The 27659-nt window shown below is 42.3% G+C and overlaps 1 protein-coding gene and 1 non-coding gene across 2 annotated transcripts in view; both read left to right on the plus strand.

The window, feature by feature from the left end:
- Positions 1 to 27659, plus strand: part of EYS (eyes shut homolog) — a 1239289-nt gene that overhangs the window by 1154515 nt on the left and 57115 nt on the right. The window contains 3 exon segments of the mRNA XM_070419099.1: positions 7017 to 7199; positions 21413 to 21579; positions 22427 to 22559. Of these exon segments, the coding sequence (XP_070275200.1) occupies positions 7017 to 7199; positions 21413 to 21579; positions 22427 to 22559 (483 nt within the window).
- LOC139013372 (small nucleolar RNA SNORA38) lies at positions 17954 to 18084 on the plus strand. The gene has a single exon (XR_011472021.1). It is a non-coding gene; the product is annotated as a small nucleolar RNA SNORA38 (small nucleolar RNA).

Below are 27659 nucleotides of genomic sequence, written 5' to 3' on the forward strand. Positions count from 1 at the left end.
ACTAATCTTTTTAACCATATTATTTTAGAAATACTATTTTTTACTCATATTCTTCACTTAATTGGAAAATAAATAATTAAGTTCTTACTAAAACCTATTTGTTGGTAAATTCACTGACATATATTGAGGACCAATTAAGGTTTTGGCACTGGAAGGCAATTAATAAGTTTACATTTCTTCTAAGCATGAAAGAGGAAATATGGAAGAAGGAATGTGAATCCTACCAATTTTCACAAATCTATGACCCAGGACTTGGGGGTCGGGGGTGAAGGGAATAGAATAACATTTATGAAACTAATTTATGAGGAGTACTAACTTTAATAATATAAAACATCTGCCCATGTTTTACATTATTTTAATCAACCAATGTCATGAATATTCCAGACATCATTAGAAAGAGCACAGCTTGCCCTAAAATGTTTGGCTCAGGGGATAGAGCATTGGCCCATAGACTGAAGGGTCTTGGGTTTGATTCTGGTCAAGAGCATGTACCTTGATTGCAGGGTCAATCCCCAGTAGGGGCCATGCAAGAGGCAGCCGATCGATGTTTCTCTCTCATCAATGTTTCTAACTCTCTATCCCTCTCCCTTCCTATCTGTAAAATCAATAAAATATATTTTAAAAAAAGAAAGAACACAGGTTTTAGAATCAAATAAACCTGGACTGAAATCCTGACTCTTTCAGTTTTTAGCTCTGTGACTTAATCTCTCTGAGCCTTAGTTTCTTCATCTATAAAACAGGAATCCTATATAATAAAAGCCTAATATGCTAAGTGTCCAGTCATCCGGTCAGCCACTCAACAAATCAAAGCGTAATATGCTAATTATATGCTAAGGCTATTCAACTGCTCGCTATGATGTGCACTGACCACCAGGGGGCAGACAATTGGTCAACCAGTCACTATGATGTGCACTGACCACCAGGGGTCAGACGCTCTGACTGGTAAGTTAGCTTGCTGCTGGGGTCCGGCCAATTGGGACTGAGCAAGATGGGTCAGACACACCCTGTAGCCCTCCCGTGGTCCCTCCCAGGCTGGCCAACCTCCTACATCCCTCCCCGGCCCTAATCGTGCACTGGTGGTGTCCCACAGCCTGGCCTGTGCCCTCTTGCAATCCGGGCTGAGGGACTGCCCCCCCCCCCACCCCGGAGTGCACGAATTTCATGCACCAGGCCTCTAGTATAAGAATAAGAATGTCTCATTGGAGTTTCTATAAGAAATAAAATAATTCAGACACTGTACCTAGCAACTGAAACATAGTAGGTATTGCAATTGCTATTGTTTTTATTACTTTGGAGTATATAAATACATGGAGTATTTATACATTTACAAATCCATGGCTTACAAAATAATAGATTAAAAGGCTAAAAGATATTTCCACAGCACTTGAATGATGACCCACTCCAACCTTGATATTTCTAAAATTCTTAACTAGAAATCCACTATCAAGAAGAAGCTCATGATTTAGGACTGAGAAGTGTTCCAAACACATGTTCTAGAATATTCCATGTGTGAAATATCTGGGGATTTTATCACGATAAACTACAAAGCATATTTAATCTGGTATAAACTGCACAGTTTATGTAATGTGAATTATAGATACATGGTACAGGCTACCATTCCTAAAGTTTAGGCCATAAACTGTAATGCAGATGTAACAATGTGATTCATACGTACATTTCATGGTACTGTAAAAATCCTGCCAGTATCTGGTTTAGATTTAAAGCAGTACTTTGAGGAGCCAGAAGATGGCACTAATTTCTAAGAATTATCCATCTAAAAAGAAGGTGCTACTGTGAATTCTGATCATTTCCCATTTCCTTGGCGGATGAGAATAATGATGCTCTACATTTTCGTATTTTAATGTAAAATTCTGATTGTTCTTGACTTTCTCTGACATATGAAGAAGTGAGAATGGTAGGAACTATATATCTACATAGAACGTTTGAATGATTTAGTATCAGCAGGAATTGGCAATCAATCAGTGATATTTATTTCATGTTTTTACCTGTGGCTGAAATAAATATAGTATACCCATTTGAATAGAGAACTTGATTGTGTTGAGTATCATCCTAGTTCAGAAATGGTAGGTAAGTGTATGTTTTCTGTACAAGCCACCATCACCTATTACTCTTAGTAACATCTCAGAAAACTCATTTCTGTTTCTTTAAATGAACATCATACGTGTAGGTTAACACTGTTTTATGTGTAAATGATAATGCTGAACAGTGTGGAAGCATACCCCACACGGAGCTTGTTCAGCAACAGAGATAGAAACAACAATGATTGTGTACATGGTTTTTATAACCTAATTGCATTTGTGCAGGATATGGAGCTAAATCTACTGCTCTCTTACTAAGAAGTTAAGAACTAAGAGAGAGGAAAGTTGTTTATACTCAAATCTACAAAAGAAATCTAGAGAGGCAAGCAGTGGTCTTGTATTTTTGCAGATTTATCCATCTGCCTAAGGGTAAAGGCATTTTCCTGACGAAGTTAAATGTATATTTTGAGGTACTATGTGCTGCTGAACACCATGCTTGCAAAACTGGCATGCCAGAGTCTTCCAAATCAGCAGTTTCCAGGGGGAAAATCCATCCACCATCTGCTTGCTTCATTAAAATACATAACAGAGGAGGAAGAACTGAAGTGCATTTTCACTAGCTCAGCGCTCCCTGGTGTCCACTCTGTGGCGGTTACACACAACAACCATCCATAAAACAGAATCCAAGTGGAAATCAACCACAGTTTCTGTCTTTTGTATTTGTATAAAAATAGAGCAATGGTTTATTTTTAAAAATAGATTTATATAAAGCTATGTATTCTGAAAACACTATATATTTTCAAGAATTCCTCAATGAACTTAGGAACTTTTTTGAAGTCCATATTGTAAAATGTTAAACAAGATTGTAAGGAACCCTACAGAGGTTTTGTCATGGAAAAAGCCACAAGTTTTTGTCGAAAACTATTAATTTCCCTAAGAAACATACTTAGTGCTTTTAGCTTATAAGTTGCAAAGCTATTATTATCAAATATTGAATAGGAAACAATGTTTATAAGCTAAAACTGATGAAATTTTAATTATATTTATATAACTTAATTATGAAGAACAACTGATTTGTCAAGTTGGGGGTCTCCATCTTGATTTTCAGTATCAGCATGAAATATATTGTCTGATTTTTTGCCCACACAAGAAGATTTAAGATTCTACTATCTTTGCAAAAATCCAGAAATATATTATTATTTAGAAGAAAATGACTAGGAAATGCAAAACAAAAAAAATTGGACAAGAAATGGTTGGTATTGGAAATGGTATAGAAATTCTATTTTCCAGCTTCATTCAGTAGCTTCAATTTTCCCCTTAGTCATATATGTACCAAATAGTTAAGATATTAGAAAAAGAATAACAGCAGAAAAATAACAACTATATTTGTCACTATCTTTCAACACCATGTTAAGCCCTTTATATTTATCCATTCAACCACTTGAGGGATATATATTCCATACCCACTTGAACTAAGTACTGTTGTTGGTTTGGTTCATGAATGCAAGCTCTCTGCCCTGATGGAACCTGCAATCTAATTAGAAACAGAGAAACTATAAATAACATATAATGTAATTAAGCTGCAGTAAGCAAAACAGATTAAGGAGCTAGAAAGTGATGGAGGTAAAAGGAGATGAATCCCTTGATAAGGTGGTCAGAGAAGACGCCTGTGAAGAGGGCACACGTGGGCAGACTTTAAGGAAATAAGGGAGCAGGTCATGTCTCACCTTTGGGAGCATTCGAAACTTAAGGAGCAGAATCCCTGAACTGGCAGTATGTTTGATTTGTTTGAGAAACACAAAGAAGTTAACATGTTCGGAACAGAATGAGCAAGAAGAAATGGGTATAAAATAACCTTGGAGACTAGGGTCTTTAGGCTGTACTAAGAGTTGGGTTTTTTTTAATTATTTCAGAATTCAAGGGAAGCCACTGGAGAACTTTTAACATGCAATTAATATTTAAAAACTTGTATTCCTGGAATATGGAAAAGAGACTGTAAGGTACAAAGGTGGCAAAGGAGACCAGTGAAGAAGCAAATACAGTAGTCCAAGCTGGAGAGGAACTGTGACCTCCTGGTTCATGGGCCGACACTGAACCACTGAGCCACACCGGCTGGGCATTTTTTAAGGTGAAAAGAAACAAGTGAACTTTATTTTAATAATATATTTTATTTAAGCCAATATTTAATGCATATGAAATATTATTAATAAGATGGTTAACATTCTTTTCTCCTGACTAAACCCGTCTAGGTCAGGCCTGGCCACAGTTCAAGTGCTCCATGGCCACGGGGGGCAGGTTGAAATGTTATCGAACAGCATAGCTTTAGACTAAGGAATGCCAAGCGAGTGTCAGATCCACTCCTGTGGGCATTGTTATCCTCGAGTTTCAACATACATTGTACCTCTTTTGACGAGTATAAAATTGTCATAAACTTAAGTGGGATAACACTGTTTTTTCAGATAAATATCATACCATTACCTTTTTTTTTTTTTTAACAAGTTACCCATAAATTGTCTTACATTTACAATTCAGTATAACCTTAACTCAGGGTCCTATTTCTTCATATCATCAAAGTCCTCTTTTTCATGTTGACCAGAGCTTAGTCCTCCAGTTCTCTCTTCTGATCGGAGCTTCACATTTCATCACCCAAGTGATAGATCTCAAAGGCCACTTCCGGTCACTGCCCAACAACCCAGAGGTGGAGGAGAAAATGTAAAGCCCTTCATGATTAGACTCTTGTCTGGCGATCTCATTTCATTTGCTTGCTCTCTTCCTTTTTGTCCTTTACAGTTTGCAAACTCCATGAGTTTCCTGGGTAAACGGCGTGCTGTTCTGGCCTCCCCAGCTCGGAACGTGCTGTTCTTTCCGTCTGAAACGATTTTCCCTTTCATCTGTTGGGGGAAGTGCTGCTCAGCAGCCAAGCCTCAGTTTTCAGCCCAGTTCTGTTGAATAAATTGGCCACACACTAGTTCCTTGAGGGTAGGGATCAAAGAACTAGTTATCTAGTTATCTGTGCTTTGTTATCTTTGTGTCACCAGCATCGAGCACAGGGTCTGACGGTGAAATACATGTGATATATTTGTTGACATAACCTAACTGTATGATACCTTTCGACTCTGTTGTAAATTACGAACAGGAAGAAATGTTTTAAGTCATTCCTCTATTTTATTATTACATTTCATTGAATTCTATTTTTACTGTTTTGGTTGCCAATGGTGAAACACTGTCAGTGTTTTTAGTTTATTTCACTTGCAATACCTTTCACTTCCCTGAACTACTGAGAGTAGAAGGCCTGATGGGAAGTCTCATTATTTCTGGAACACAAGCCACTAGATAAAAAAAATAAATGTGAAAGGCGATAGGTCTCCAAATCCCACATCAGATTTTGATGAGTTTTCAGGGGAAAAAAATTATCTTAGGCCACACTTCCGAAAGAATAAAATGATCAGATTTTAATTAAATATTAAATATTAAAATGAAGTGTTCAACTTATTCCACACAATTACCCGATTTGAATAGTTATGTGAAACAAACAGAAATAAAAGCCTCTGATAACTCGCATCATCTTTCCCAGGATAGCACAATTATTTGCTATATAAACAGTTATAACCAGACATAATAAGCTCTTTTATTTTAAGTGTTGGGTACCAGAATGAGGCTATTTCTTAAGGCTTGTAAAAATTCTAGTTTTACAGCTTCCCAGGAGAGCCAGGCATCTTTTGAGAAGAAGTGAGCAATAAAAAGTAATCAAAACAATCTCTCCTTTCCTCTGGCAAACTCTGGAACCAATATAAATAGATCCTAGGAACATCCTTTAACCTGGGAACACCATTCATAACAGATGGGGGTGGGAGTCGCAATCCCCCTTCCTGTTTCCTGCGGTCCTCTTGGCCTGGGGAAAAAAAGCCAGCCGGGGCTATTTATGAAGGAAACAGCAATGAAGGAGAAAATTTGGGTACAAGATTAGATAGAATTAGGATGAAAAGTGAGGCTGGCTGGCTGATAGCACCCCTCAATACAATTCTATTTTGTCCACACTGGCCCCTGAACTTCTGAGTTTTCTTTGTGTGTTTTTGTTTATTTGTTTGGTTTGTTAATCCTCACCCTATCATATTTTTAAAGAGAGCTGGGTGGAGGTAGGAGGGAGAGGGAGAGAGAGAAACATTGATGAGAGAGAGACCCATCAATTGGGTACCTCTCGTACATGCCTGGATCAGGGCGGGGGATTGAACCTGCAACCCAGGTACATGCCATTGACCAGGAATCGACCCCGTGGCCCTTGGATGTGTGGGGCGGTGCTCTAACCACTGAACACACCAGCCAGTGCTGAACTGTTTCTTACCACTTCCTGTTTCTATGAATTCTCCTTACAGTTTCAGGCCTATTGAAACCCTTGCTTTCATGACCTAACAAGCATCTCAGCACAGTAGGGATGAACATTTCTTTTAGACAATGATTTTTCACTTCACGGAAAGTTCTCATCATTCACAATGTGGTCATGGAAATTGATCACATTCTCTCTTGATTTTTTGGCTTTCCTACCCCTGACCTAGGGCTTCCGCTACTATGAAGGGGCAGGATTAGAAACACACAGTTTGTTCCAAGCTGTGAATTCCTCTCTTAGTCATAGTCAGTGTTTGGATGCCAAGTCTTGTTTACAAAGCACCTGGGTAAACACTTTGTCTGCCAGTGATCTTTTCTATTTCTAAAATTAATCCTCAAAATAGAAGGTTTTGCTCTTTTAAGCAAATTCTCCATTATGGCGAAAGTATATACACAGGATCCCAAAACACTGCGCTTCCCTGGTTCTGGTTCTGAAATTCCCCGTTGAGTCACTTACTGGCTCAATGCTGAGAGCACTCGAGTGTAATTAATGTGATAGTAAACAGACCGTCTGGCCACATGCATCAGCAAACCCTCCTTTCACAAGCACACGTACAGGTTTATTTTAACACTTGGGTTTGGGTTTTTCCACAGCTATTAATATCACTCAGCCCAGGTTCAGTGGCATGGGTGCCTTCGGATACACTTCATTCCTGGCTTATTTGCAGATCCCAGACATCAGCTTCGATTATGAATTCCACTTGAAGTTTCAGCTAGCAAACAACCACTTGGCACTGCAAAATAACGTCATCTTCTTCACCGGGCAGAAGGGCCATGGTAAGATTAATTGAACCCTCCAGGATTTGCTTAGCTCCTTTAAGAACACTTTGGAGATTCTTCATGGACACTCTAATTGGCTGTGGATAAAGGAGATATTTGCTTAGATGCAGCCTCCTCCTGTTTTCTGCTCCCAGCATGTTCCTTGTAGCCCCAGGCGTCCAGCAGTTCCCTGACCTTCTCTGCAACCTTGCTCACACCCGGGCTACCTGTTATAATCAAGGGCAAGAATTCCCGCAGGCAAACAGGAGGGCGGAGAAGGTGACCCGGTCACATGAGAGGTGAGCTTATTGGCTTGTCCTTTCCTCTGATTGTGTCAGATAGAAGGAGAGAAGGGAAAGTCTCCATAAAAAGAGCCTTTGACAGTGTGTTGGGAAATGGGAATTGTTGCCATCAAAGAAAGCTATTCCAAATTAAAGGGCTGGCGTGCCTCCGTGGTTGAGGGTTGACCTTTGAACCAAGAGGTCACAGTTCAATTCCCAATCAGGGCACATGCCCAGGTTTCGGGCTTGATCCCCAGTGTGGGGCGTGCGTGAGGAAGCTGATCAATGATACTCTCTCATTATTGATGCTTCTATCTCTCTCTCCCTCTCTCTTCCTCTCTGAAATCAATGAAAATACATATTTTTTTAAATGAAGAACGTTTTCAGCCTGTACCAAAGTACACCAGTGCCCTAGAATTGGTGGGAAATCACCTGGTAAGTTAAATTTGTCTGTCTTAAGTAGAAACCAGTTATGCACCTGTGAGGGTCAAGGAAAAGCACACACGTTTTACTCCCAAGTAAACAACCAACTAGTTAGGCAATTAATCACTTACCTCCTCTGAGCTCAGTGTCCTCATCTGTGAAATGAACACATCACACTGGAGAGAGACCTTTCTGCCAACCACCGGCAGTTCTATGGTGCTGGGGCCAATAGCATTCTGTTCTTTCCAACTCCCTCAGTGACTCTGCTCACACTGCACATCGGTTTCCATAGTAACACCCGCAGGAAAGGAGCCTGCCCCTGGGGAAGTATAATGGGCCAGCCCCCACCTCCTCCACTGGATGGGGGCACTTGATCATGGGAGGTGCTATTCATTCTGTCTCCAAAATCTGTTCCTAACTGGTCTTCCTTTGGCCTTTCCTGCCTGCAATCCATTCTCCAAGTTGCGGCAAGATTACCTTGTTAAAAGGCGTCTCATCATATGTGAACCCTGCTTAAAACCCACCTGACTTTCCATTGTGCTCAGAATGAAATCCAAACCTTCTTACCATGTTTTCGAAGGGCCTCGCCTCCACTCTAACTCCACCAGGCCACTCCCACCATCTCCGGGCCCCTCCCCACAGATCTTTCCCAGGGCCTTAGTCACCTTGGGGACTTAGCACGCGCTCTGCCCTCTGCCTGGACAGGGAATGGCCATCAGCGTGGTCGCGAGAGCAGGCTCTGGGGCCTGGCAGTGTAGACTTAAATCCAGTTTCCACCACTTACAACTTATGTGTTGTCACTTAATGTCTCTGTGCCCCGGTTTCCTCACCTGTCACATGGGCATAATAATGGTGCATTCGCTGGTAGAGTTGTGAGGATTAACATAGTACATGCAAAGCACTTAAAATAGCCTGGAACTCCATGAACACAGTAGCCTGTATTTTCTTCAGGAGGCCTTCCCAGCCACCTTCAGGAAAGTAGGTCTGATCCCACCCCACCCAAGTTATTCTCTACCTCACCTTCCTATTTATTTCCTGCAAGCCCTTACCTCTAGGTACAATTCCGTTATCCATGTTTAGGTAGTTGTTTCTTGTCTGTCACCACCAGAGAGTGGGAGCTCCGTGTGGACACAGACCAAGTTGTCCCCATTTGACTTTACATGCCCACACTTAGCGCACTGCCTGACGCATAATCAGTACTGAATGAGTGGATAAGAGAACCACAATAAGTACAGATAACTGTAAAAAAAATTTTCTCATAGAACAGATAGTTGTATGATATGTAAATAGGCAGCACGGTTGTACAAAGGTACGTACTTAAAAAGCAGCCTTTATTAGGGGCTCCAGGTCAGGAGCCATCCTCTCCATCAGGTTGTCCCCGGAGGCTTCCTGCCCCACCTCCTTTGGTCAATGCCCCCTTCCTCTGAGTCCTGAGAGCCTGCCCTGCACTTGGGCCTGGACTCTCTGTGCCAGGCTGTGGTTGGCTAGATAGTTCTCTTTCATAGAAATGGTGTCCCAGTTATCACTATTTCAACCACAAAGCTTCCCCCGGGTGGTTTTAGTAACTAATCTATTGAATGGCTGCCGGAAGTCACAGTGGGAAGAGGGGAGAAAGAAGGAGTTCCTACCCCTCACCCTTTAATCCTCACACACTTCAGCATGTTTATCATTATATCCTTTTCATTACAAAAAAAAAGGAGCAAATAAAAAATTCAAAGGAGCATTACACCTCCTGGGCCCTTCTTATTTTAAAGCGTATCTTCTAAATCCCGAACGATTCGCAGAGGGAGAACCCAAGCAAAGCATCAACACTTGGTCCATGAAAATACTGCACCAAATAACTCTTCAGTACTCTGTTACTAAACACTTTCAAAATTCTCAAAAAAAATAAAATAAAATAAAATAAAACAAAACAATAACTAATGTTTGGGCCACAGGTTTACTAAATTGTGGAATTTCACATATAACATTTTCTGAGTTTCTCTACTCATCTTATTTGTATGGATGGATAGGAAGGCTAATTCTGCACTTGGCATTTGTAGGTTGGCAGCATGTCTAAGTAAAGGCTAGATGAACAGGTAGATAAATTGTGGAGCTCTAGTTTCTAATCAGTGAAAAGAAATCTGAAACATGCAATTCCACATTATACCACCTGAGGGAGCAAGAACACCAGCTAAAAAAATGCAAATAGCATTAAACTGATTTTTAAGGCAATGCTTCTCCAAGTAGGACCACTTCATGTCTGTATCAGAGTCACATGGGGGTGTTTGTTAAAAGGCTAATTCCCAGGCCCTCTGGAATTAAATAGTAGAATGTTATAAAGCACCTTTGGTACTTTTTACACGACTAATATTTAAGAGCACCCTCTCAAAACCTTTAGGGCCCATCTATATTAGACCATGTGTGGGGATGGACTAAGATATGTAGTCACTGCCCATAATGTAATATGTAGGAATGATGTGTCCACTTGTGTAACACAAAGTTATTCATTCAAGAGATGCATATTTCTCTAAAATACTTAATGATTAATATTAACCACACGACTTGAAATTATCTATTCTACATAAAAAACTGTGATCCAAACCAGTTTGTTTTTCATGGTGCTAATAGCTCCACATTTGGGTGTTATTCTTTTCTTTTTAATTTTTTTTTGTTATTGTTAATCCTCACCCAAGGATATTCTTTCTATTGAATTTTTAGAAAGAGTGGAAAGAAGAGAGAGGGGGGAGAGAGAGAGAGAAACATCGATGTGATAGAGACACATTAATTAGTTGCCTCCCACATGCACCCCGACAGGGTCTGGGGATGAACTGCAACCCAGGTATGTGCCAGGAATTGAACCCACAACACTTTGGTGCACGGGCAGGTGCTCAACCAGTGAGCAAACAGGCCAGAGCTAGGCGTTACTCTTTTTTTTTAGTTGTTATTCTTGTTTAGTAGCATCAATCTCTGATCTGCATACTGGTTGTTACTATTAAAATTACCATTCCATATGCTGCCTTTATCTTCCTTAGGTTAAAAGATGCACAAAGCCACAGAGTTTCTATAATAACTTGAAATGTAAGCCAACCTCTAATTCTGACATGTCTCCGTAAGAAGGCGAGGGACCTTCATACCCCAGCACTGATTATACTCTTCCCTGAGTCTCCCTAAGCTGCTCACCAATTTTTCCAGACTTTATTCTCATTGAACTCTCTGGACAAATTACCCTTTCAAACAATTCAGCTTGAAAATGTCTCTCTTGACTTGTGACTGTAACCTAACCTAATCCTCTTCCTGTGCTCCTGCAGTCATATTTGGTATTTCCTTCATTGTCTCTTCTTCCTTTCCTACCCCCACACCCTTATATTGTATGTCCTGTGGTTTATTCTTCTAGAAATCACCTGCATGTCCAGCAGTTCACAGATGAATACATACATAGGTGTCCTCTCCTGTGTCCCTCCTTTGGGACTGGCGTAAAGGTTCTGCTCCAGCCAGAAACCCAGGAGGCACCTGGATATCCATCTCCCTTTCACTCACTTGACAACTACTTCCTGGGAACCTAGATGAGACATTCTTCAAGGTGGTGGAGAGACAGTTATGACCAAGATAGCAAGGTCCTTGTCTCTCTCCATGTTATCCCCTATGTTCTACCAAATGCCATTGCCCGTCCATTTTACCTCCCCATGACTTGTTTTTTATCTTCTCTTCCTATCGTCTTTCTTCTCCTCATTGCCCCCAGCTTCCCTGCAATAGCCTCCATTCCAATCCCTCTGCCCAGTCACGTCCCTCTTCCCCTCTACTGTCCATTTTGCTCCGGGGGACCTACCATATAAGTGCAAACATTTCTTGCCCAATCAACAGGCTTGATCATAACCTACACCCAAGATCTTCTGCATAATTACACAGAGGTTTACCCATCCCATTAGTACAATCTGTGTTTCCTTCGATCCGCTCTCCACTCAGCAGGATTCGTGCACGTGTGTGTTCTGGGTCGTGTGGCTCTGTCCTTGCTTCTGTGCTTTTGCACAGGCTGTGTCCATCCTCCTGAGCGAGGCACCCTTCACTTTGTGCCTCCAAAACACGTCTGTCCTGTAAAGCCTCAGCTGAAAAGATCATTCTTCTTTGAAGTCTTTAACACTTCCAAGAACATTTAAGACTTAGCCTCACAGCAGTTGCCTGGTAACAATTACAATGTTTTACTATAACTGTTGGGACCTCTTTGAGAATTGTACCATGGCTTTTCTTTCTTATATCAATAGTGGCTGCCACATATAGGCAACTCATTACAGGTTTTGAAAGGTGTAATGCCAAAATAAAGCCTATGGTCCCCATCAGACTAAAACTTACAATCAATTTAGGGAGGCACAACCCATCTGTTTAAAATTTTCTTAATTAACAATCCTCACCCAGAGGTCAGAGACCATGTCTGGTACTCACAGCCCCTATCATAGTGTCTAATACATGAACAGAGGCATCACTGAAAGAGAAGTGCATAAGTGATAGAAAAGATGACATTCAGAAAGTAGAAACCCCATCCAGCTTGAACAGTCAGGAACTTTGTTCCCTTTTGTGTGTTTCTCGTCCTTTCCTTCCATTGCAACCAGTCCTCTACAGTTAGTGCCACCGCAGCCTGGTTGCATTCCCAGTTCCATTCTCCCCCAGCCTGGGCCCAGCGAATCCCCAGCCAGCAGCTTTACACTGAGTGGCCAGATTATTATGATCACCCCATCAGTACAATGAAGTGAATTGGTTATGCAAATAATAATAATAATAAAAACTTGAGAGTATTTGCTTAGGAAGTTTTCAATATTCAGTATTTTTGGAAGTGTCAATGAAGTACTGATGGGGTGGTCATAATAATCTGCCCACTCAGTCTATAACAGCCGGTTTATTCCACCAGAGATCCGTCACTCCCATTCGCTCCACCTACCTGGAAGGCTGTTCCAGTTTGTCACCTCTTCCAAAATACCCATCATGCAACATTTCCTAATGAATTTGTGTCTCCTTATAGCTTATCTACACAAAGCCTGATGTTTCTATATCTCTCTCCCTCTCCCTTCCTCTCTGAAATAAATAACAATATTTTTTAATAGTAAAACCTTTAGGTTTAAAAATGAACCACAAGCAAACAATCCAGTAGTAAATACTTCTAAGTAATTTACGGAACAAAATGCCATGAACTTAACAATGATCACCTGCTTGTAATGCAAGCATTTTATTTTATTTTTTTCTCCAAAGGTTTTATGTATTTAGGACCTATTACCATCACCACCAACCACTCCTACTGCATCAGACAATTCTAAGAACAATCTGAAACAGCCTGGAGTGGCCCCGAGACTCTCAGTCTAAGCCTTTTTCATCTTTCCCTCCAGTTTATGGGTAAACTTGAATTTCCATAAGATGGAACCATATGTGCCTCCTGGAAGTGCAGAAAAAAATAGTGCAAATGTGGGCTGTAGTTTACTGATTTGTACTTGGCCCTCGTCTTTTTCTTGTCCTCTGGATGTTCCTCTATGACACCCAGGTTACCCCATTGAACTATGCTTAAATGAACGTTCACTCTTCATGCAAATTTAAAAAGGGGTGGTAGTGGAAGGGGATGTGTGAGGATCTACATATTTTTGTCATTTTTAACCCTGTTTGAACACTGGTCAAATATGATAATCTTATACATTTCTTAGTCAGTAAAGTGAATTAGTTTACTAAAGCCAAAGATATTTAATTTCACGAAAACTAAGATTGGGTAGTTTGAGGTTGTCAAGAAGAAATTTTCACGATTTCCAGTCCACTCTCATGTGATTACAGAAGAAGATAATGAGCATTTTTCTGTTGCAAAAAAAAATTGAATATGAACATCTACTGTCAGCTATGTTTATAAAATGCCTCGGCCTCTGGAATTGGGAGAGGTGTTATATTAAGGAATTGGCTGCAGCCTGCTCTCTCATTCATCAGGGATCTTCCTCCTGCCTGATTTACACCACAGGCTATAAAAAAACAGGCTGAGCTGATTGGATTTTGTGACACTCCTCTCTTCATTTTTCTTTTTCTGTTCTGTGGATGACATTCATTTCATTTATTTCCACAGGAAAACATCAAGCTATATTTATGCAGTCGTATTTGTAGTACAGTGACTAACTAAGGGCTCGAAGTAAACAAGAAATTAGTTGGCATGAAATATGAGCCGATCTTTCCTAATTACCGCAGCACAGAAGACCTACATGCTGGTGACTGACAGGAAGCGACACGCATAAAGGGCTTAGGCACATAGATCATGAAGTTACAGATGGTTTTTTCTGAAATAGTCCTTTGTGACATTATACCTTTTTAATACAGGCTAATGCCAGATTTCTTGTTTTGTTAAGCCTCACCTAAGGATATTTTTTCCATTAATTTTTAGAGAAAATGGAAGCGGAGGAGGGAGGGAGGAAGGGAGAGAGAGAGAGAAACATCAATGTGTGAGAGACACACATTGATTGGTTGCCTCCTGAAAGCGCCCTGCCTGGGACTAGAGTTTGAATCTGCAATTCAGGTACATGCCCTTGACCAGGAATCAAACCCGCCATCCTCTGGTGCACAGGCCAATGCTCTAACCACTGAGTGACGCTGGCCAGGACTAATGTTCAGATTGTAACTTACATTTCAATGGCTACGTCCTTCACCTTGCTTATCATCCCTGTTTCTTATCATCGTTACTATCACTACCATCCCTCTCTTCACCTAGACTACGTTCTTGTTTCATTGCTAAGCACTGTCCTCCATTTGTTATCAGACCAGATGCTATTCTGACCACTGCATCTCATCTCCCACCAGACGATTTCCTCTAACCAACATTATGGGTTGTTAAAAGGCTAAGCATGGCCCCAGTTGGTTTGGCTCAGTAGATAGAGCGTCAGCCTGCGGACTGAAAGGCCCTGGGTTTGATTCCGGTCAAGGGCACATGTCAAGGGCACATGTTCAGGTTGCGGGCTCGATCCCCAGTAGGGGGTGTGCAGGAGGCAGCCAATCAATGATTCCCTCTCATCATTGATGTTTCTATCTCTCTCTCTCTCTCCCCCTCTGAAATTAATAAAAAATACATTAAAAATAAATAAAAGGCTAAGCATGGTTCGCCACAACACACCACTTCAGAGCTCTCTGCCTAGCAGGAACTGTAGAATTCAGTCATGACTTGTCTTTCTAGCCAAAGGGAGACCAAATTTGTTTGTTTGTTAGTTAGTTTGTTTTTCTATACATTCTGAAAGAATTTTTATTCACTTGCTAGATCTCATTGCTCTTTTTTAAAAAATGTATTTTATTGATTTTTTACAGAGAGGAAGGGAGAGGGATAGAGAGTTTGAAACATCGATGAGAGAGAAACATCAATCAGCTGCCTCCTGCACACCTCTCACTGGGGATGTACTCGCAACCAAGGTACATGCCCTTGACCGGAATCGAACCCGGGACCCCTCAGTCTGCAGGCCGACGCTCTATCCACTGAGCCAAACCAGTCAGGGCTCTCATTGCTTTTAACTATTATTCATCTAAAGTCCTTTCTTATTATTTCCTTCCTCCCTTTTATCGCTTGTACAACATAATCTCTCTAAACCCTTCCTTCTTAGCATCAGCGGATAATATCCAACAACTATCCTTTGCTTTGTCAAAAAATATTCTTCCTAAACCTGGTTTCATTAAGAGTCCTTGTGGGTTTGTGCTCTGTGTGCCAAATGACTTAGTTCCAATTCTTTTCATTTAAAAAAGAAAGAGAAAAAAGCAAACACCTCATTGTATCATATATTTCTCAAAGTTACTCAAAGAATAATGTTCTAGCAAAACACTGAATTGAGAATAAAAGTAGTCGATAGCATCGGTGGCTGTTTGAAGTATGGCATTGCTTATATTATTATGTGTTAAGCCAAGAAATTCCCATTACAATAAATTACAGGATAGTAGCATGAGATGTATAAATGGATGGTAACAAACTATCACTTCAAGTCACTTTACTTGATCTTCATGGTTGACTCTCCAAAAATTTTTGTTGGGTCAGAGAAATGCACTGAAGCAAGGAAGACCGCTATAGCTTTAAGGAAGGGGGGGCGGGGGAGAACAATTCTACTCCAAAAGTTAACTGGGAGCAGATGTGTGCTCCTGCACGGGGACCAGCTTTTTTTTTATGAAGCAGGGGGAGAAAGTGGAGTTCACAAAGCTAAGGGCAGGCCACAGCGGAAAGGAAAGGAATAAAACATGCATTTATTGAGGACCTAGTATGTGCTAGGTCAGCACCTGCTGGTGCTTAACATTCAATATCACTGGATCCTTAGAAAATTGTTAGGAGATATGATTGTCCCCCTTCTTCCTCAGAGGGAGCACTCGGGAGGTGACACAGCTGCAGTCAGACACTTGCTTCCCTTTCTCTGCTGCATGGACGTGGGTTCTGCGGTCACGCTGTCTATCTCAGGTGCAGGCCCAGCCACCCAGCAGCTGTGTGGCCTTTCGAGGTCCCTGTGCATCAGCATCACCCCACAAACCTTGTAGGTTTCCTGCCCCCAGGAGTCTGTGTCTCATCTACTTACACAGGCTCCCAGCAACCCCAGATGCACAGGCCAATCTAGTTTCATTTTGCTCTTCTTTCCTGGTTTGCTTTATAAGGGCAACAAAGGTCCCCCTCACAGACGACTACAGACTCTGTGGGGCCCATTGCAAAATGAACATGCAGGGCTCCTTGTTCAGGAAGCAGAGACACAAGGCCATTAAAGGTACTAAAAGCATTTTGCTTTTCTTCGGGGGTCTCTCAACTTCTTACAGTGCCTTTTATTTATTATTTATGTGAGTCCACACTAAGAAAAATTAAAATGTTAAATTGTGAGCATGAACTTTACCATTCATTTCTATATTGTGCAACGCTGGTTTGAAATGCAAATATAAGAGCTTCTCACTCATATGCAGGATCATGGAAGCTGCACAGCTGGTAGTGCACAGCTTGTGCAGGCATCTGGGCTTCTTTCTTGTCAGAACAGTAGAGGCGCTGCACGGAATTGTCAGCTGTGTCTATTTCACCCCTTGATCCATGCACATCTGTCCACATGACCTTCGGCCTGCTATTGGCTAAGGAAGGATGGAAAGGAAAAACACTAGGGACTTCCTTCTCTTTCCTTTCCCTCTCTGCCATCATTTTTGGTGTAAATAATTAGCTGATACTGGGAAACAGTGGGAGAAAGAAAGGAATGAGAAGGTCCTGGTTATTCATGTTTCTTAGACCACCATTGCCTTTCTGTGCTTGAAGTAAATCCTGGTTCAACTGGAAAGCATGGCCTCTGAGAATCGTCAGCACCTCTACCTCCTCAGCTGTTAGATGAACATGCTTGTCTTGCACTTGGTGGAGTCTCAGTGAATTCCTGAGGTTGTGGGCATTCTGTTCTCATGGGATATCACAGACACTACATGTGAATAGGGTGGCAAGAAACAGCCAATGTTGTATCTCTGATCCACTGTCCCATGGACTTCGCTTTCCAAATACAGTTCAAAGAATTTCAAGAAGTGACAGCAGAGCATTGAACCATGTCTGTGGTTCCCTTCTGAGCACAGAGCCCTGTGTGACAACATAGGCCACGTGCCCTGGCCCTGCTAGGGTTATTAACATCAGTCAAGCTTTGTGTAAAACCAGATGGGGAGACTGCTAATAAAGTATTTCCAGGACCTAACTTCAAGGATTCTCATGTAAATTCTAGAATCTGTATTTTTTTATAAGACCTCTGTGTGATTGTGATGGACGTCCAGGTTTGCAAAACCACCCCGTAGAGAAATTCCAAGCCCTTGAAATATGTCCACCTGCCCTAGCTGGTTTTGCTCAGTGGCTAGAGCATCAGCCTGCAGACTAAATAGTCCCAGGTTTGATTCTGGTCAAGAGCACATGTCTGTGGTTGCGGGCTTAATCCCCAGTAGGGGGTGCACAGGAGGCAGCTGATTGATATTTCTCTCATCGATGTTTCTAACTCTCTATCCCTCTCCCTTCCTCTCTGAAATCACCTGGAAGGCACAAGTCCAGAGTGGAAGGAGTGACACAGGGAAACAACCCTGATAGACCCATGGGTTGTAAATAAGATGCCAGCACCATGCTACAAAGGCATGTCTGTGGTTCCCTGTCTTTGGACATAAAAGAATTGGAGGCAAAGAGATATGGATGTGGAGAAATCTGAAGCCAGCTTGCTCCCTGCAGGCTCAAGACCAACCATCCCACATTGGCGGGGGCGGGGGGGGTGGGGGGGGAAGGCGAGATTCTGTCATCTGCTTGACAGTCTGATTGGCTCCCTGGCTCTCTGATGCCCACTCCTTGGAGAATCTACGTCTGTGCCCTGTAAGCAGGGGTATCTGTACACTGACCCGGCCTCTTTCCCCCGGCTGCTCCTTTCTGAGGCCTCCAGCCCTGGGACTGACCCTGCCTTTCCACCTGGCTCTCTAACCAGCTTCTTCAGAACCACCTTCAACTGCTCCCTCTTCCTCAACTCTTCACTCCAAATGGATCTGTTCTTTCAAATTTTCCTTCCAGATCACACACTGATGCCTTGTGTGCGCCCTTAGCCTCTGCTATTGCGCTGAACAAGGTCAAGGAGAGAAAGACCTGCAGGGGGTGTAGGGAGGTGGGCTCCCGAAGGCACTGGAAAGCAGAAGACAGAAACATCATTTAGACATGTTTGAACTCTGCCTCTGTTTTGCTGATGGCTCTGCCCTAGACCCTGCCTTGACATTCTTTCCTCTGGAGTCTCTTGAATGACCTTCCAATGAGACTCCTTATCTGCCTCCATGTGTGCCCTCAACACGGCTTTGAGATTCCTCTGAAATCCAGCTCTAATATAATTCTCTTATTTGAAATCCTTTCATGGCTCCTGAAACTCTCAAGAGAAATATTTAAATCCTTTCTTGTCTGATGTCAGGCCCTTAAAGAGATGGCTGCTTCTGCCACAGACACAAAACACCAACCAGGCCCAGCGCTCAGCAGGTCTGTAAGCACCTGTTGTCTGCTCCTCTGGGGCTTTGGCAATGCGCTTCCCTCTGCTCTGAACAGCCCGCTTCAGCCCTTCCCCTTTCCTCATCCACCAGCCAATTCTTGTTTGTCGTATTATGAGTTGGCTAGAAACCAACTTAAAAATCACCTCCTTTTCAATTTCCTAACCCTCTTCCCTACCCCATCGTAATAACCATCCCCCATTACTGCTTCTCCTCTGTTCCCCATGGCACTTGAGACCAATCTCCTGTGTCCTCCCAATCAGGCTGTGAGGGCCTGGAGGAGAACGCGGTTCCTACAGGAGAGAGGCTGTCCACAACTGGAGGCAGGAGGAGTGGCAACAAGGCCCGAAAGAAGGCTGGCGCAAATAAATCTGCTCTCCCACCACCTCCCAGCTCAGTGGGCAGGGTGCCGTCCCCATGCCTACCCCCTAGACCCATGGTCGGCAAACCGCGGCTCGCGAGCCACATGTGGCTCTTTGGCCCCTTGAGTGTGGCTCTTCCACAAAATATCACGTGGGGGCGCCCACGTACAGTGCGATTGAAACTTCATGGCCCATGCGCAGAAGTCAGTATTTTGTGGAAGAGCCACACTCAAGGGGCCAAAAAGCCGCATGTGGCTCGGGAGCCGCAGTTTGCCGACACAGTTTGCTGACCACTGCCCTAGACCACTGGGAAGATGACTCAGATGCCCACCAGAATTTCCCAAAAAGACGACCATTCACAACCCACAGATAACTCGCTGATCATTCTCCTCTCCAGCGCTCTCGCCCTAGGACTTTATCTCAACAGCTGCCTGAGAGACTGTCTCCAATCTCTCACGGAGGTTTTTCTCCTTTGTGCCTAACTGCCTTCCTGAATCTATGTTTCCTCCTGGGAGCTCTTTACACTTTAAATATACAACCCAGCTAACCTGCTGCAGCACTGCAGGTGGAAAGAAATCGAGAGAGAGAGAGAGAGAGAGAGAGAGAGAGTTGCTATTTGTTCCCAACGTGCTTAGTCATTGGTATGGCATTTAACACAGTGGCTCTCCACCTTGGCTGTATATTAGATTCACCAAAGGAGCATCCAAAAATAACTCAGCTCAGGGCCCAGGGAAGACTTATTAGGAAAACAGAGGCAGAGTTCAAACATCTCTAAATGATATTTCTTTTTTTTTTTTTAATCCTCACCCAAGGATATTTTCCCATTAATTTTTATAAAGGGTTGAAGGGAGGGGGATAGACAGAGAGAGAGAAACATCAGTGTGAGAGAGGTTGCCGCCACATATGCCTCATCAGGGCTGGGGGTCGAGCTTTCAACTGAGGTAGGTACCAGAATCGAACCTGGGACCCTTCAGTCCTCGGGCCGATGCTCTATCCACTGAGCCCAGCCGGGTGGGGCTAAATGACATTTCTGTCTTCTGCTTTCCAGCACCGTTGGGGGCCCACCTCCATTCCTGCTGGTCTTTCTATCCTTTACCTTGATCAGCCCAACTGCAGAGGCCAAGGGAGCAGACAAGTCCCCATGCTTAGCATTACAGGAGGGGGAGGCTGTACATATGATAACAGTTCCATCCACGTCCAAGAGCTCACTCCTGCTTTTTGCCTTGTGATTAAGCCTCTTCTTTCTATGGGGTCCTTACATTGTTCTTCCAAGCAGAAATCCTTGCCTCAGTTCCCTACCTGCAAGCCTCAGTATAAAGGTCTACAAACACACCTTTTAGAAACTGGGGGATGTTTTTTGATCCCACTTCCCTGTCAATAGATCGTTTGCCTCTACCTCGTTCTAGAAGCTCAGTCTTTACCTAGGTGTGTTCTGCCACCTGCCAGTTCTTCACATCTGCCAGGTCTTATACCCTTAACCATCCCAGGCCTTCCTAATGCCACCACAACTACTGCCGGAACCTCTCCCTGGTGCCTGATGCTAAATCTCTCTCCCAACCATCTTCCCTTTTCACATGGGTCTCTCTTAACCGTATCCTGAGTTCTCCGGGCCCTGGAATTCACTGTGCTGGAGGGTAGCCCTGCACTCATGGGGGGGAGAGAGGAGGAGAACACAGAAGCAACCCACCTTTCCGTAGTCGCAGCGGCATGGCCAAGAGCTTTTGCAATAGAACAAAGATAACATACCCTGAGCAGCCATAGAAATAGATCTTCTTTATACTCCCCTCACACCATGGAGAGAATTTCAAAGCTGATGCTAGGTTACCCCCATCGTTTGAATCTTGTTAACCACCAGAGCAGTTTTACTCCATTAGAAAGACCTACTTATTGTACAGTACACCCGGAATTTCACCCAGACCAAAAAAAGGAGCTTTTAATTCCAACTTTTTAGGTATTAATTATATCCCTGGGTTGACGAGAATCCTCATGGCTTCAAAAGGAAAACACCGCTTAGTTCTCAGTGTCCGTGGGTGTGAATATAACTGCAGACAATCACACACACACACACCCGAGAGCTGATGAGAGGCTGGGCGTCTGTGATAACTCACTGCCCTGCTCCGTAACTCAGAAGCAGCCAGTGAAATGGAGCTGGACTCCTGACAGTCCTCCCGATGAGCATGCCCCAGGCATCTTCTCATTCCAGGGCTGAATGGCGATGACTTCCTGTCAGTGGGTTTGCACAACAGCCGCGTGGTGTACAGTTAGAACCTGGGGTCCGGCATCGCAAGTATCAGCAGCGATCCTCTGGATCTGAGCCTTGGGGTCCACACGGTCCATCTGGGGAGGTTCTTCCGAATGGGCTGGCTGAAGGTAAAGAGTCATCCCTTCGTCTGTCCCTCAGACTTCTCAGTGCTAGCACAGCGTTTGGCCAGATCTGTGCAAAGGCCATAGGCTGTGCAAAGGTGATAGACCGTGCCACGCTTCCCCACGAAGTTCACAAACCAGTGTACAACGTGGAGGACCAGAAGGATGATGTCAATTAAGTGACGTGGGAATAGGTAAGGGGGGAGAGGAGTGACAGATAGAAATAAGGAGAGAGAACGCATTCAGAAGATGCTTCCCCCAAACAGGTGACGTGTGAGCCTACCTTGTAATAAATAGGAGTTTGGAAAAAGAGCAGTGGCCAGTGTGGACTCAAAGAATGCAAGTAGTTCGGTTTGGCTTTCAGGTGAGGGGAAGCAAGAGATGTGATTAGAGGTAGACAGGGTCTGTACCATCAAAGGACTTGGATGTCACACTAAGAAGTTTGATCTTTATCCAGGGAGCTATGGAGAAGGACTGTGAAATTTAAGAAGGGAGGGTGGGTACCATAGTTGGTTGCCACTTTTTGGTAAATGACTCTGGTGGTTGTATTGAGAATGGATGGGAGAGGGAGGCAAGGCTAGATGGAGGAGGACCAGCAGGATGCCGGCTCCTCAATTTTTGAAGAACTGTGATTTTGATTGAAATGCAAAACCACTACTGCTATAATAATATATCCATGGTAACAGACACCTGCAGAGAAGCAAGGAATTGAGTGGTGAATTGTTTATTTCTTCAAAATTCAGGTCTTTGTCATGCCAAGTTAATGGGAAATAAAAAAGAGTGTCTTAACAGTTCACCCTGGGGAATTAATTCCTTTTTTAATAGGTTTTGAATTTTTTTTTTCCTTTTGAAGGTAGATGATCATCAAAATAAATCCCTCATCTCCCCAGGTCTCAATGTCTTCAGTCAGTTTTGTGTAGGTGGCTACAGTGAATACACTCCAGATCTCTTGCCAAATGGAGCCGATTTTAAAAATGGCTTTCAAGGTAAGGCATAGATGATATTTATACTATACCCACTTGTTTCAAAATTTGGGAAAAGTAAAAACATTTAAAGAGTATACTTCTAGTTCCCAAACCAGCAATTTGGATTGCTTTCTGATTGGACTTGATCGAAGTTTGATTTTAAAGGAAAGCATTTATTCTTATTAATCACTTAGTACCTATGTGATAGGTATTTGGGATGTTTCAGTGGGAAAAAAAAACAAAGATTTTTATACTTGTGAGTTACATTCTAGTTAGTCAAAAGAGGGAAGAGATAATAAACACTGCATATAGTATATAAATAAATTATATAGTGGTAGAAGGTGATAAGTTCTGTGGAGCAAAAGAAAGGAAAAGTCGAATGTGAGTGGTTTTTTATATAGGGTGCTTTTTAATATAGGGTAAGTAGTGTAAACCTCATGGAGTCACAGTGAAAATTGAAATTCCAGCCAACTTTGGGATGTAGTTGATATAAAAGATGAGTGACAGACTAAAGCCAACTAATCCATACCACCAAGGTGTGGTCCCACTGAGGCCACCAGAAACCAAGAGGATTAAGACCCAACACCAGCCCTGGCCAGTGTGGCTCAGTTGGTTGAGCGCTGTCCCATGCACTGAGAGGTCACTGGTTCAATTTCCTGTCAGGGCACATGCCCTGGTTGCAGGCTCGCTCCCCAGTAGGGGACCTGCAGGAGGCAGCCAATCAATGATTTCATCTGTTCAATGTTTCTCTCTCCCTCTCACTTCCTCTCTCGCGCTTTTAAATCAATAAAAACATATTTTAAAATAAGAAAAAAGACCCAACACCATGCTTTTGCAAATAATCAAATCACCATCATCTGTTTCCTGTGTTCAAAAGGGAACATACATTCAGATCTTTCCTATAAAAGTGATTCATAGCAGTTATAAAATAAACACATGCTTTGAATTGTTATAATAATGCATTTCGTAACAATAAGCTTTTTGGTGGATCCTTAGTCCCAGAATATTTTGTCAAGGGGCTGCTCATTATAGTGTCCTGAGCCATTCTCCCACGACCAGCCTACTCTCTATCCGAAACCAAGGAGCAGATACCAGGATGTGATGCAGGTCCCTGTGAGACATCCGAAGCCCTCTCAGGCACTTGAGCTCTCTGCCTGCCGGCACCATCCCTTTCCCCACCTTCACCGACTTCTGCCTAAACACTGATGCAGGAGGCCACATACTTGAAACATATTGAAAGCAACACAGCTAATCCAACATAATACAGGGGCGGGTTTCAATACAAGTAGTTCATTGTGCCAGGGCTCTCAAAGAAACATTTTCTTTGACTATGTAATCAGTGCTGATTCTCACAAGGGTGTGTTAAAGAACAGTCTGAAGCAAGTTAAGGCGCTATGCTAAATATGATCGAGAGCTCAATAGTGCTTTCACAGCAGGAGACCGTCTGGAAAGGACTGTGAGGGCATAACAAATCAATGAGTTTTTAAAAACATTCAGGTGGAGGGAAACGATGGGTAAACTTATGAATGTGTAAGAAGCACACATCTTCCACTCAATGAAACAGAGACCCCGTTGGAGAGTCATCAGAACTTGCTGTCATTTAATCACAGACACGATGCTGACATAAATACTCTGGATCCAGCATTAAGGATAAAAATGTGGGCTTGGAACCCATCTGCCTGGGTATGCACCTCAGCTCTGCCACCAACAAGCTTCGTGACCCTGGCTAGTAACCGAACGCCCCTGGGCCTCGCTGTGCCTCATCTGTAAAATGGGATACTAGCCACACTTCTCTTGCTTGCAGTTCTGAGAGTGAGTTAATGGAAAGAGAACACAGATTACCTCCTGGCTTAGAGTGCTCCCTGTGCTAGTGATGATGGCGGTGCTGGTGGTGGAGGTGACAGAGCCACGGTCACACACTGGGTAAGAGCACAGGCTCTGCCGTCAGGCTGTCTTCAGATTCGGGCCCTGCCACCCAGCAGCTGTGTCCCTCTAAGCCTTTTACTTCAACTCCCCAAACCTCCACTTTTCCTCTGGAAGATAAAATACCTACCCCATGGGGTTCTCGTGAGTTGATCAATTAGCTAAAGTAATGTTAAGTGCTCAACCCAGAAAGCAGCACCTGATAAACACTCCATAAATGTTAACTACTAGCAGTACTCCAACCTGTTGTCATTGGACTTGACGTTTTCAGATTTACTGGAGTCCAAAGCTTTCTGGTTTGCTTGTGTTATTTTCTTCCCTTTATTAGGAACTTTTCTTCACATCTTGATAATGAGAACAAAGAGAGGCTTTCTTCAAAACCTGTCATTTTCCCCTTAAGTGTGTTATGAACCCGAGTTCAGCACTCAAACAGCTGGCCCTCCTGTGAGAGAAACTCGGGACGGCAGGTCTGGAAGGCTGCCAGCGCGGCGATCCTCAGTTAGGATGGGAATTTTGGGAGGGTCCTCTTGGAACTTGACACTTAATCCACAATCTTACCGAAGCTCCAGGACCTAATTTTATCATTTGACTCTTGAATTCTTCCTTCCTGTCTGCCTCTTCTCCATTATAAACCACCATTTACTATGAACTGTAGGTTGTGGACAATCATTACCAACCTACCATAAATACCAGATTGCAACTAAACCGTAAACCTATGCTTTCCCAAAACTGAACTCTACTGGTTCTAGAGAAGGATATAGGGTGACTTCTTTAAAATATGGACTTCTGAGCCCTACCCCAAAACTACTCAATCAAAATCTCCACAGTGGGATCTAAAAAATTTGCATTTCAAGTAAGCCTTCCCAGATTTGGAAATCACTACATTAATTAATCATAACAAAGCAAGTAGAGTTATGGAAGAATTTAGTAGTTAGTCTGGCCTTAGCCTAATTATTAAATTCTAACATCCCTAACACAAATAAATAAGGCCTGATTATTTTTCTTTAGAATGGGGATTAAATCACACGGAGTACAAGACTATCTGATTTAGGCTTTCCCCGTTTCTATAAACACTGCTGATAAACAACTCTAAGCCAGAAGTCCTCAGTCTAAAATACAAATGGTTACTGTTAATGTAGTCCATTTGCTTCTGGTCTGGAAATGGCTTATCATGAGTCATTATTTTCCCTATAACCTTTAACAGTGATAAAGATATTGAGGTTTTTTTTAACTCTTCTCCAGATTAAATCATCTACATATGCCAAGCAAAGAGGTCATTCCTGATTACCTGTCCTAGTAAAGGGAATTCTCCCCTGCTCTCCAAAGTAGCATCTATTACCAGCTGCAGGCTCTCAGGTTGAGGGTGAGGGATGGGCTCTAGTGGGTTCCTGAGTCTCCTGAAATCATGCATGCAATTGTGTGTGCATTTTTCTAGGAGAAGGCCTATAGCTTTCATCAATGTTCAAAGATCTGTTACTTTCACTGACCGACCTATTTAATCCTGACATAGAATTAAAAATTGCTTTTGACAAGTGTGAACATGGGGAAATCTATTATCCCATCCATCTGTTATTCTAGTGTTATAGCAGCTAGTGTTCTCTGATACAGGGATTATTAAATATTTATTACTCAACTGAACAGAGTGGACATAAAATAGATTCGAATTCATTAACAACACTGTAAGGATGTTATTCCAACCTGAAAGTGCCCTACACTGTCAGTACAGTCAGTTTCTTTAGTTCAACTTTTCTCCCTTTCTCTTTTTTAATTGCATGAGCTTTTTCAAACCAGAGCCCATAAGGGGGGAAAATGAGGTTACTGCAATAATTTAAATATCATTTTACTGTCCAAAAAAAAAAAAAAAGAAAGCCATCACTTATTTGAAACCTAGTATATTTGACTAGTATATTTGACACATGACTCATGGCTCCAAAAATCTTTATCGTAATTACTCTATCACCTGCAGGATAGATGTAGTGAATACCTGCTGCATGATACTGTACTAAGCAGATTATATTTCATCTTCAATATTAATAGGAGTGAAGTTTTACAATATGCCTTCTACAAATGGCTTCCACTATAATTGCCTTTAAGCTGATGATATGTTGACTGACAGGAAGTATCTCTAAAATAAACACATGTTACTATTTGTATGTGTTAAATGTTTCTCTACATCTATCACTGCCAGGTTTTTAGTCAAAACATATTTGAGCAGTTCCTCATAACAAAATTATTTCCTATCCATATAAAAGGGGAGAGGTTTTACATGAACAGCTTCAGACATTAATATATATTATAATCATTAGCCAAGTTTTTTTTTGTGCGTGATTATAAAAACTACAAAAACCTAATACTAGTACCCTACAATTTTTTGTTAAAGAGAATTTTTTTATGAATTAAATAAAGAATTTCTGAGACAGTGAGGAAGGGAGTATGGGTGGGAGCTGAAATATAAGGCCTTAACTGCCAATCATGAGAGGGGCCAGTTTATGTATGTTACCTTATTCCTCTTAACCCACGGAGTACTTATTTTTGTCCCCATTTTAAAGGTAAAAAGATTGGCACTTAGTTAGGTTTGGGTCATCTAGTCATTTTGTGAGAGAGAATGTAATTGAACCCACCTGACTTTAATCCTCCTTCTGCTCTCTGCTGACTACAGTTCACTAGGCAGGGGCATGCAGATCCCTGCGGTGTTAGTTGAGCTACCTGGTTATTCCATATAAAGCAGTTGGCATTCATTCATTCACTTTTCACCCAGTATACCATATTAGTGCTTTTTTGCGTAATAGCAGTAGTTGGGAGAAGAACAAATATTAAATCTAAGGAAGAAAATGACAGTTCTCTCACAATGAGAAAATATCGGTGCAGGCTGAGGATGGTGCTTGTCAGGGAGAACTAGGTTAAGGTAACAAGCAAATTCTTGACCTTTCAAAACTGAACCTATTTTTTTTTTCACCTTGAGGAATTATTTCAGACTTGCTTCAGAAAATGTTTTAGAAATAAAATCTAATCTAGCCTATCTGTTATCATTTTCTAGACCCTATTTATGGTTGTTGTCAATATTGATTTATAGCACATTGTAAATAAACTCTAAGTCCTGAAGGAAATGAGGAAAATTACAATACAGTTCAGTATCCCAAACAATTCCATTAATTAGCTAATTGACTGCCCTTTTTGTTATGTTTATTTAATATTGGG

This window comes from Myotis yumanensis, unplaced genomic scaffold, assembly GCF_028538775.1.
Source record: "Myotis yumanensis isolate MYYU_CA2020_CCGP unplaced genomic scaffold, mMyoYum1.0.hap1 SCAF_6, whole genome shotgun sequence".
NCBI lineage: Eukaryota > Metazoa > Chordata > Mammalia > Chiroptera > Vespertilionidae > Myotis > Myotis yumanensis.